This window comes from Scyliorhinus canicula, chromosome 11, assembly GCF_902713615.1.
Source record: "Scyliorhinus canicula chromosome 11, sScyCan1.1, whole genome shotgun sequence".
Taxonomy (NCBI): Eukaryota; Metazoa; Chordata; class Chondrichthyes; order Carcharhiniformes; family Scyliorhinidae; genus Scyliorhinus; species Scyliorhinus canicula.
Genome location: NC_052156.1, coordinates 142550027 through 142562771, shown reverse-complemented (window position 1 = coordinate 142562771; position 12745 = coordinate 142550027). Strand labels below are relative to the sequence as shown.

Below are 12745 nucleotides of genomic sequence, written 5' to 3'. Positions count from 1 at the left end.
AGTTCAGTTACCAAAATGTTTTACTGTTTTTACCTGACATGCTATACTTGGCCACAGTGCAACGTCACTAGGATTGTGGTGTACGTTAAGTACGTATTTGTTCTAATTGTGTACCTTTAGCATTGTGCATTTTGCAGAGTTTGGTTGAGGCTCAGAATTCCCAATGCATGTCACCTTGGAGATCTGTTTTGTTGAATACACAAATAATAATTTTTTTTGTCTCACTTTTGTAGCTGATTGTTAATCAGTTAATTGTTCGTATCCAGGAATCTAACCAGCATAAATAACCAGCCCCACTGTCCTGGTATGTGTTATTCTAATTATAAAACAGCTCATTTAAGGAGTTATTACTTCTGGACTTCTCTATAAATAGTGGTGCGAGATAATGGTCGGCAGTTATTTAATTAATGAGAGCTTATTATGGGTTCCTCCATTGAACAATGATTTAGGAATCTGTGGAATTGTATGCAGGTAGATTCATTCCATGCTGTAATCATTTTTGATATATATCTCCGTGGAAACATTAGGACGTGGATATCAACGTAGGCCAGAGGTGGGAGTAAACAGAGCATTGGATGAAAAACCAAGAAGTTTAAGTTTCCGTTACATACTATGGAGCGGGATGATTGACGAGCTTGACTTCCATTTGGGTGGAGAGTAGTCTAAAGTAGTCTAAAGTAGGCTAAAATAGTCTAAAGTAGTCTAAAGTAGTCTAAAGTAGTCTAAAGTAGGCTATAGGATCAGGTTGGCCTATCTCCAACCCCAGAGGTCTTTGTAATGGGGGGGGGGGGGGTAGATCTTGGGAAGCCAGGGAAATGCTCCTGTTCCTCCTGGCCCACAAGCAGTGCTGTGAAGGCATTTACTTTCTCCCTGAAGTAACCCTTCACCTGCTGGGTTTCCCAAGTCCTACAAACCGCCAACTGTAAATCTTACAAATCAAAAGCTGTCAGCCTCATTAACATATTTAAGTTGGCAACCTGCCTCCTTGGGAGAGGGTTGGCTCCCTGTCCCTTTTCCTGCCTCTATAAAGCCCCAAAGAGGTGGGTTAAAGGCAGACTGGAGTCAAGGTTCAGTGTTTTAAAATTCCTCTAACCTGTTATGGGCCAGAGTTTAGAGAACCCCAAAGTGCATCATGGAGTTCACCTGACCCACAACTTTTAATAGATTGTGGTATGGGGAGCACACGGCCCCCTCTACAGGTGTGGTACAGCAGAAATGGAAAAGTAGTTTTTAAAAGCAAAACAATGTTTATTCTCTGAACTCAAGTTAATGTTTTTAAAACATACAGTTAACATCTTAGCAACCGTCAATACAATACAAATACAACCCCCAAAGAATGCAACACAAAGTCATCTGTAAGCTGTCCTTTTGACAGCCATAAGATTTAAAAAATAAGTTTTAACAGAAGCACAGCAGGTTAAAGTCACTACTGAGAACATTTAGAATTCTGAATTCACCAAATGATCAAGAGATAGACTTTTCATGGCAGAAAGAACAGCAGCACACTTGCTTTGTCTGGCTTCAGCTCCAACACTGAAAACCAAAAAGACACAGACACACCCAAGCTTTTCTCAAAGTGAAACTAAAAAGCAGAGCCAGAGCTCAGCTCCACCCACACTCTGACATCACTGCAGTAACATGAGCAGCCAAACATTTCTTAAAGTGACATTCTCATGACAAACCGCTTCCCAGTCCACCTGTTTGTATGTTTAAACTTCTGCCAGGTTCATAAGTTCATAAGATATAGGAGCGGAATTAGGCCACGCAGCCCATCGAGTCTGCCACGCTATTCGATCATGGCTGATATATTCTCATCTGTTGTCTACAGACAAAGAGCTGGATTGCAAAATCAGCCAGAGTATTGCCTCCGTAGAACACATGATCTAGCCTCCCAAGCCTAAACACCCTCAATGTGATCATGGTTGATCACATCCTGCCCTCAACTTCACTGTCCTGCCCGTTCTCCATAATCCTCCCACCCATTATCAATTAAATATCTGTTTATCTCCTCCTTAAATTTACTCACTGTCCCAACATCCACCGCACAATAGGGTAACAAATTCCGCGGATTCGAAACCCTTTGGAAGAAGTAGTTTCTCCTCAAGTCTATTTTAAATTTGTTACCTCTTATTCTAAGGTTATGACCTCTTGTTTTAGAATAATAATAATCTTTATTAGTGTCACTCATATGCTTACATTAACACTGCAATGAAGTTACTATGAAAATCCCCTAGTCGCCACACTCCAGCGCCTGTTCGGGTACACAGAGGGAGAATTCAGAATGTCCAATTCACCTAACAAGCACGTCTCTCGGGATTTGTGGGAGGAAACCAGAGCATGCGGAGAAAACCCACACTGACATGGGGAGAACGTGCAGACTCCGCACAGTGACCCAAGCCGGGAATTGAACCTGGTGCTGTGAAGCAACAGTGCTAACCACTGTGCTACCGTGCCGCCCATGTGATTTGCCCTTCATAAAACCATGCTGACTCTGATGGATAGCGCTTTGACTTTCAAAATGGCCTGATATTACGTCCTTGATAATTGATTCTAACAATTTTCCAATAACAGATGTTAAACTAACTGGCCTGTAATTTCCCACATTCGGCCTCCCTTTTTGAATAAAGGCATTAGCACTTTTTCAGTCCACTGGAATCTTTCCCGTGTCCAGAGAATTTTGGAATACCATAACCAATCAATCCACTATCTCTGCTGCCACTTCCTTTAACACCCCAGGATGTAGGCCATCAGGCCCAGGGGACTGATCTGCCCTCAATCCCAAGAGTTTGTTGTGTACTGTTTCCCTGTTGATGCTGATTGTTTCAAGTTCCACCCTTTCTATTACCTCTGAATTGCCCATTCTAATAGGAATGGTACTTTTGTCCTCCATTGTGAAAACTGAGGCAAAATATTGACTTAGCATCTTTGCCATTTCTGTGTTCCTCCCTATTTTTTTTTTTTTTTTATAAATTTAGATTACCCAATTATTTTTTCCAATTAAGGGGCAATTTAGCATGGCCAATCCACCAACTCTGCACATCTTTGGGTTGTGGGGGCGAAACCCACGCAGACACGGGGAGAATGTGCAAACTCCACACGGACAGTGACCCAGAGCCGGGATCGAACCTGGGACCTCAGCGCCATGAGGCGGTTGTGCTAACCACTAGGCCACCGTGCTGCCCTGTGTTCCTCCCTATTAACTCACCGCTTTCATCTTCCAAGGGACCAACGTTCAGTTTAGCAACTCTCTTCCCTTTTATGTACCAGTAGAAGCTTTTGCTATCCTTTTTGATATTCTGGGCTCGTTTTTGTTTCCGTAATTTGCTTTAGCTTCTTTTATTCCTTATTTAGCATCTCTTTGCTTATGTTTGAAAGTTTCCAAATCTTCCAGCCTGCCACTGGCCCTTGCAATATGATAGACCTTAGTTTTTGTCCTTATAATGTCCTTGACCTCCTCGTTTTTTTATCCCCTTACCCTCTTTCTTCCTCACTGGCATATATTTTAGTTGTGAGGAATTTGAGTATCTCCTTAAACAATTGTCACTGCTCATCAGCTGTCCTACCTTTTAGCCCCCCCCCCCCCCCCCCCCCCTGAAAATTTCTCCAGGGCCTCTTCCTCTCCGATGTTGTAACTTTGGCAGAAGGTCTTTGGCAATCCTATTCTTCTGCATAAACGGGGTTTCCACTGAACTCCCACCAAAGTCATAGTAGCCATTGGAAGAAACCTGAAGGAAATTCACGGCCAATGATTTTTAAAAACAAGCCATGTTTTGGACTGATTCTGGACTTGATATCTTCAAAAGATATCAGGTAATGTTGATTTAAAGGCCATTTGTAAATTCTTAGTAACTATGCATAGGTCTTTTGTGTGGAAAGTTTGAGTAATATGGTATGTCTCTATTTTGTCATAAAATATTTAAATTCATAGGGATCTGTCATTTCCACCCAATCATTTTCCTAAATCTGCCGATGTAATCGTACTCATTGTTTGAAGTGATAAATATAATGCACTTGTAGGTAAGCTAAAGTTTTTGCATTTTCTTTCAGTAGTGATGATTATCAAATTACTTAATCAAGAAAATATGTTAATAGTTTAATATGTTAACAGGGCATTGGTGAGACTGTACTTAGAGCACTGTGTACAGTTTGTCCCCTTAAGAAATGAAATACGTGCATTGGAAGCAGTTCAGAGAAGGTTTACTCGGCTGATTTCTGAGATGAAGGGGGGGTTGTCTTATGAGGAAAGGTTAGGGGGGGGATTCTCCAAGCCCCACGCCGGACCTGAGAAACGCCGTAACCGCGCCACAACACACCGACGCCGCGCGCAATTCTCCGAGGTGCGGAGAATCGCCGCCGTTTGCGCCGGCACATTTGGCGTGGCGCCGGCAGGGCTGCCGATTCTCCGGCCTGGATGGGCCGAGCGGCCGCGCCGATACGGCAGAGTCCCGCCTACGCCGTTAACCCCTGGTCGTTGCCGGCGGGAACTCTGCAGGAACGGTCGGGGGGCGGCCTGTCCGGGGGGGGGGGGGGGGGGGGGGGGGGAACGACGACACACTCCTTCACTGGGGGTGGCCTCTGATGGGGTCTGGCCCACGATCGGGGCCCACCAATCGACGGGCCGGCCTCTCCCCCCGGGCTTACTTTCTGCCGCGCCCCTGCACACTGACGCCATCTTGAGTCGGGGCCGGTGCCTGCACATGCTGACATGGCCCAACTGCGCATACGCGGGTTGGCACGGCACCTAGGAGGCTGAAGCAGCGTGAACCGCTCCAGCGCCATGCTGGCCCCCTGTGGGGGCCAGAATCAGTCGTACCCGGGCCTGGTTCACGCCGTCGTGAAACTCGGCGCAAACACTTGGGCTCCATATTGGAGAATCGCCCCCTAGGTCTTTAGTCATTGGAGTTTAAAAGTATGAGGGTGATTTTACTGAAACATATAAGATTTGACTGGGGAGATGCTGCGAGGATGTTTCCTCTCTTCGGGGAATCTAAAACCAGGGGGCACAGCTTAAAATTAAGGGGTCTCCCTTGACGGGGTTGAGGAGGAATTTCTTCTCTCGGGGGGTCATTAGTCTTTGGAATTTCTTCCCAAGAAAGCAGTGGAAGCTTGGTAATTGAATTTATTCAAAGCCGATTGGACAGATTTGTGATCTACAAATGTGTGAAGAATTACAGAGGCACAGGCAGGAAGGTGGATCTAAGGCCACAATTAAATCAGCCATGATCCTTACTGGTGAAGCAGGCCCGAGGAACTAAATAACCTATCTATTCCTTATGTTCTTATGATTCTTTTCTGTGTCCGCTCTTAAGAGTTGACTAATTCTTTATGTCCTCTAATATCACATTTTCATCATCACACCTTGTTAATTGGCTCAATGTTTAAAAAATGCGGCCTATCAGAACTGAGAAAATGGCGAAGGTTCATGTGAAATGTGCAGAGTGCAGATTGTGCACACGTGCAAAAATCTATGTCGCACTCTTGCTAACGTATACGCTTCTGGTTTCTGGATTGAATCTGCAGGGATTCACATTTTGACGTGCCAAATTATTTGACTCTAGGCAGTTCCAAGCTTACCAATTGGCAGTATCCCGATCTAGAGAGGAAATATGTCACATCACTGCCGCCATCTTGTTCAGTAGAAGCATTGTTCGGCCGCATTGAGTGTACTTTACATTGCTAATAGTCCTCTGCAACTTTTTTTGTATGTGTGTAGTAATCATTTCAAGCCACATAGGTGTAAAGTCAGGTGTGCAAGAAATCAAAAACAGTTTAAAATTCGTTCTGTACTTTGAGGATCGATGGATTTTCTTCAATTGACTATAAATGGGGAGTGGTTGCAGAAGCAGAGGAGGGGTGATGTCTTGGCCAATGAACCTTAATAGTATCTACCAGTGTAATATTTCTACACTGGCTTAGGAAGTGTAAAGATATCGTTACTTACCCATTCTCTTTCATCTTATTTCACAAGGGCTACAGCTACACAGACAGGTCAAATCATATTCAAGGATGCGCTGGTTCAGCAGCTGTGTGAGCAGGGAGGTAAGAGAAAACCTTCTTCGCATTGTTACCTGGAAAATAAGTTGCCTTTGCTCCTTTTTTAGTTCAAGTGTAAAACTCCCTTGGTCTACGTGGCTTAGATCCTGAAGGAGTGCCTTCACACTGTTTTTAAATACCTTTTACATGAACCCAACAGGGAGGCATTGGTATTGTCATTGTACTAATAATGTACTCATAATATAGGGACCCAGGGGACTGGGGACCTGGGTTCAAATCCCACCTGGGCAGATGGTGAAATTTGAATTCAATAAAAATCTGGAATTTGGAATCTAATGATGACCATGGAATCATTGTCAATTGTCGCAAAAGCCCATCTGGTTCGCTCATGTCCTTTAGGGAAGGAAATCTGTCAGCCTTACCTGGTCTGGCCTACATGTCACTCTAGACCCACAGCAATGTGGTTGCCTCTGAAATGCCCCCAGGGATGGGCAATAAATGCTGACCCAGCGAAGCCCACATCCTACGAACGAATAAAACAAAACAGAGCCCTCAACTTCTTCAAAAGATGGTGCCAAAGCTAAAATGATAACTTGATGTTATGCTGAGTCTGGTTGTCAAGAGGATTGACCAACCTAACTTGCCCTTCAATTTTCCCACTATTGCCTGATTTCACACCATAGTAATATGGCTGAAATCAGGAACTGGGAAAATGGACATGTCAAACCTGCAGCTTAACCACTCCAGTGATTCTCACCGGCTTTCCAATGAATGGTACCATCATGTTATTCAGCAGTGGTGCTTGGGAACTCCGTATGAAATCTGAACTGAATTCAAATCGTAACAAACCTGGTTCAGTTATTAATCCAAGTAAATGTGAATTACCACTGTTGAAATCCTGATTGGTTTTGTGCATTAAATACACTAATTTCATAATGAAGGATATAAGTTAACTGAAGTCTCCGACCACCCTTTATAAAATTGAGTGCAAGCATTTTAAGAGGTTGGGGGGAGGGGGGTGGGGGGGGGGGGGGGGGGGGGGGGGGGGATCCTTAACACTTTGGGTTCCTATTTTGTAAATGATACTGTTATTCCAGAGCAAGTTGACTTTAGAACACCTATTACCCAGCAGTTTTCCTCTTTAAGCAGACTCTCCTTAGTATTGAGCTGGCATCTTACTGGCATAATTCGCAGTGGGAGATTTGAACTGAGTTATCATCTGGGACACATTTGGTAATCAGGTAATGGAGCAAGTCAGGGTACCATTAAATAACGAGATATCTGCAAGGACAGAGATAGCATTGGGAATGGGAATCATTCAGATAGGTTCAGGTAATGATTGAAACACTGCATTAAAGGTTAGGGTGATCCTACCTGGACGTATAAAAGCAACATTCTGTGAATGCTGGAAATCTGAAATAAAATAGAAATTTCTGAAAAAACTCAGCCAGTTTGACAGCATCTGTGGAGAGAGAAGCCGTGTTAACATTTCGAGTCATCTTCAGTGGGAAGCATAGCCCGAGGCTAATAGTCTGTATGCTTCAATCCGGTTAGGCTCCAAGGTTATCCCAATGACCATCTGGGGGTTTCTGAGTTTTGGTTGGTTTTTAAGGGTATTCTGGGGATTAGATACACGCTATAAGGTAAATAGACATTGTTATGGATTTCTGAATAGTTATGTTTGGTGTTCCTTAAGCTTGTGATGGGGTTGCACACACGTTCGAAAACTGTACACCAAAAAGAGCAATATTTCTTCATATATGAATTGTTGGCAGATCACAATTCTTGCCCAGCTGTGAATGTTGTCTACAAATGGCCAATCTCACACTAAAAATGTAATTGCAATATTGCAAAGTTAATATTGAGGAACTCAGAGACTAAATTAATGAGAAATGTTAGATCGGCTGTGAAGAATAGCTACTTTGTGTAAGGTACTGGATAACTTGCAGGTATGGAGCCATATCTGGGCAAAGGTATACCTTAAGGAAGAAATGACAGAGAAATGGTAGGGAAATTATTTAGTACTGAAATTGAAATGATGATCCTGAAGCCTTTTCCCTGAGGGTAGGCCGAGAGCGCATTGATCATAAATAAATTCAGTTCAACTCTGTCAAGGTGTAGACAGGGCAGTAAAACGCCTGATAAAATACTCTCATCTGTCATGGAGCAGGAGACAAATTCAACTGGAACTCCTGATTACTCTGTCAATTATTTCTTGAAATGTAGGTGTTAATCTACTGCAGCATTCTGGACAATTTGTAATATGTCACAGTGATCAGTAAATGGCCTTCCAGTGACTCATCATTAACTCCAACACAATTATTTCCTTTTGCTCTCTGCAAAGTGAAAGCTTGGCCCAGCTCCAAATGGCAAGTTTGTACTTGGATGAAATGAAAATATATTAGACTCCCTTTCCAAGCCAACAGGGCTGAGTGTGGGCAGAGATTTTCAGTGCTGATTTGTGCTCCCGTCCATTGTTTTATTCTATAAATAGCATACGTGCAGTAGAATTTCCTAACAATGCAAATTATTTGTCGGTAAAGGCTCAGGAAAATATATCACAATGTTAATCATTCTGCGTGCCTGTCATCAACCTTGTTACTGTCAGATCTGTAAGCCTGAAACAGACTCACAACTCACTAAGACCTTGGCATGAAAAGGTATACGTCTTAAGAGCTGCCAAACAAGTGATTTCAACTCTCATTACATTCTGAATATATTTGTGCACTGCCTAGTTTTCACCCTCCCTGTTAAGATATTCAGCCCCCAATTCTGTCCTTAATTTTATATTTCCACTATATATTCCTGTGTCCTTATTCACAATGGAAATTATCCGTTTAAACTTGTATTTGCATCTTCTGAACATTGGAGCATCAGAGGGAAAATTTCATTAGTGCATGTACCACTTCTGTGGATTGTTTGTTGTAAAATGTGGACGTGAGACTTTATAATGGCGAACGTGTACCAGCCATAAACTTATTCATATATTACTGGTCAATCCCTATGGTGCTACTCAAGGTAACTTGGAGACTATGATCTCTGTTAGTTTTCTGAAGTATTCCAGTTACTTTCTTCTCTCTGTCTCTTTTGTGTCTTTCTCTGCTGTCTTATGTCTCTATCTGTCTTTCTTTCTGGGTGGGAATGGCAAGTGGCACAGTGAGGATTGGGGGGAAAGGAGCTATCATGGCATCCACTCCATCCCTTTCATCACTTCTCCCAAGTGGAGAGGCAACAAGAAGCTAAAGACCCTTCCCTCCAGTTCCTCCTCCTACACTTGCTTCTTTCCCTCAGAGGCATTGCCTGTTTTCAGAATTCATTTTATTTTTTAAAGACCAAATAAAATGAAAACAAAAATTGTCTACCTTTCTCTCAATATATTTATTTTGCTTTCACCTCTCTGACCCCTTTCTTTCTCAACAACTAATTATCCATCTCTCAATTCCCTTCCATTCTCTATCCCTCCCTCTTTCAACCTCCCTCATTCACCTCACTCAATGGCCACTTTCAATGTCTTCCTCTTAATCCTCTCTCTCAATCCCGTCCTCTCTCTCAATCCCGTCCTCTCTCTCAATCCCGTCCTCTCTCTCAATCCCGTCCTCTCTCTCAATCCCATCCTCTCTCTCAATCCCGTTCTCTCTCTCAATCCCGTCCTCTCTCTCAATCCCATCCTCTCTCTCAATCCCGTCCTTTCTCTCAATCCCGTCCTCTCCCTCAATCTCATCCTTTCTCCCAATCCCGTCCTCTCTCTCAAACCCGTCCTCTCTCCTAATCCCATCCTCTCTCAAACTCATCCTTTCTCAATTCCATCCACTCTCTCAATCTCATCCTTTCTCCCAATCCCTTCCTCTCTCTCAATCCCGTCCTCTCTCTCAATCCCATCCTCTCTCTCAATCCCGTCCTCTCTATTATAATCCCTGGCCAGGCCCAACAGTGACTAGGATACTGGACAAAAATCCAAATATTGTGTTTTAATTTTGTAAGACTGAAGAAAGGATACTTTGTTCACTTAATAGGGATGTGGTATATTAAAACAAACTTTATTACTAACACAGTATTAAAATATCTCGACCACCACACAAGAAAATAGCTGACAATTACCCCTTAAGCAAAGCTAATCAATACAGTGACACAATTACCATTAACTGCTATCTTTATTCCCACTCAAATAACAAAACCATCTCAGCCCTCAATCCACTTTTAAATACAGTTAGCAGACCCAGGCACACTTGATTAAGAGTTGTTCTTTGAAAATATTAAGATACATCTGAATCCTGTCAGAACAGTGCAGGATCTCTAGCTGACGTCTTCAGAAACTGTCTTCATTGCTTAACTTACAGAACAAACTGCAAACCCCTGCCTGTTTCAACTCACTGTTGAAACTTCCTATCCGGTTCATAGGCAAACCTACTTCTGGTCTGTCCCCAGTCAAATCTTTAACTGCACACTAGTGAGTAAAGATGCTTGACTTCTGCTCGCATCGCAATCTAAAACTCAACTAAACTGCTTTGCTGCAAAATGCCTGTTACTCTAGCACCTCCCATTAATGACATAATTTTACCAAGATGAAACACAATATACCTAATTAACAGGAAACTGTCCTAATCCAAACAAAAATCTATTAGCCCAAGCTTTTACGATGCTTTAATTGCACCTATGTCTCCCAAGAACTTAGTTGCCTTTTAAACCAAGATTTTTGTAGCAGTCATACACATGCTAACCCATATGTTTAATTGTTACTGCACCAAATACATATAATACTATGGGCGGGATTCTGCCTTAATCGGCGGGGCGGGCAATTCTGGCGGGAAGGAGTGGCGTGAATCACTCCGGCGTCGGGCCACCCCAAAAGTGCGGAATCCTCTGCACCTTCAGGGGCTAGGCCGGCACTGGAGTGTTTTGCGCCCCGCCGGCCGGCGGGGAAGGGGCTTGGCGCCATGCCAACCGGTGCTGAAGGGCTTCCGCCGGCCGGCGCGAGTTGGCGCATGTGCGGGAACGGCAGTGTGTGCTGGCATCATCCCAGCGAATGCACGGGGGGGGGGGGGTCATCTCCTCGCGCCCATGGTGGAGGAATAGCAGTCGACGCGGAGGAATAGAGTGCCCCCACAGTGCAGGCCCGCCCGCGGATCGGTGGGCCCTGATCACAGGCCAGGCCACCGTGGGGGCACCTCCCGGGGGCCAGATTCCCCTGCGCCCCCCCGAGGCCGCCCGCGCCACCAGGTCCCACCAGTAAGGACCTACTCTAATTTATGCCGGCGGGACCAGCGCGCCGCGATTCCCGCCCCCGCCAAATCTCTGGCGCTGGAGAATTCGGCAGCCGGCGGGGGCGGGATTCATGACGCCCCCTGGCGATTCTCCGACCCGGGGGGGGGGGGGGGGGGGGGGGGTTGGAGAATCCTGCCCTATATATCTGAAATTCCTACATTCATCACATCTCTCAATCTTATCCCCTCTCATAATCATCCTCTCCCAATTTCATCCTTTCTCTATTTCCCTTCATTTAATCCCCCCCTCAATCACCTCAATCAATCCCCTCTTTCAATATCCCTTTTTCCATTCAAATCATTTTTCAATGTCCCTCTCTCAATCCCACCCTCTGTCAATCCCCTTCCCTTGATCCTTTTCTCTTTCAATTTCCTATTCAATTCCTTATTAAATCTACCCTCAATCCCACTTCAGTTGCCCTCTCTCAATCCCCGTTGTTTCAGAATCCTCCCTCGCTCAATACCCCCTCTCTTTCAATTCTCGGTCACTTTCACAGTCTCTCACTCTCACAGTCTCCCGCTACCCTAGTCCCGCCTCATATTTAATTTGCTACGTTGCATTGATTCTTCTGTGGTATTGCTTCTCGGCCTTTTGGCTAAGATCGGGTATCAGATCAAGCCCAAGGTGGGTTGTGATGCCTTTTCTTGTCGGCTTGGATGGAGACCATGAATTGGCTACAATTTGAATTTGAACTGGTTTTTGGAGAAAGCGATGAGATGGATTGGGGGTTTGCCCTCTCCAGTCTGTGCATTAGCTTTGTAGCTTTAAGGATGGGGAAAATATATTTTTGGGAAGATTCTGCTGTGGCCACTTTAATTCATCAGACACACCTATTAAATTTATTTATTTATTAATTCAACTTTTAGAATAAGTTTTCACAGAATATTAGACAGCGGTTCTCCTAAAAGGGAACAAAATCCCCGAGCGAGGGCGTTTAACCGCGTGTTTCCTGGGACTCACAGTGCTGAAAAACATGGCTACTCAACACGATTCAGAACAGAGAACGCGCGGCCGAAGCCTCACATTCCCCCGTTTTGTACAGTGGGGAGCTCTACTCACCGGAACTCTCCATTGCAGCGAGAGATCGGGATGGCATTTTAAAATATTCACTAAGTACATTTTGCATCCCATGACAGGCAGCATTTTGTTATCTTCTCATCAATTGCGAATAACACCATGGAAGAATATATGCGAACAAAGATATAAATTAGTCTTAGCAAATCATTCTCAGGTAATGGTAAATGGGCTGAACTCCCTGCCTCTCCAGGTGGCCTTGGAGGCTGACAAAATAGGAGGAAGCCAAGGTGAGGCCATTACGCATTTTCACAACTGGGGACATTTCCCAGGAGTGGGTGGGGAGGTGGATCAGCTGTCTTTTCGCAATACCCCAATTAGGAGCAATTTGGCACCTTACCAGTATCTTGCCAGTGGTAAACTGTCTCTCTGTCAAATGCGAAGGCAGCCAGCTGTCCTTTCTGCGTCAGGCTTG

At 44.3% G+C, this 12745-nt stretch overlaps 1 protein-coding gene across 1 annotated transcript in view; it reads left to right on the top strand.

Moving 5' to 3' along the window:
• Window positions 1-12745, top strand: part of LOC119973445 (reelin-like) — a 415628-nt gene that overhangs the window by 128193 nt on the left and 274690 nt on the right. Inside the window, 1 exon segment of the mRNA XM_038811578.1 lies at window positions 5969-6039. Coding sequence (XP_038667506.1) covers window positions 5969-6039 — 71 coding nt within the window.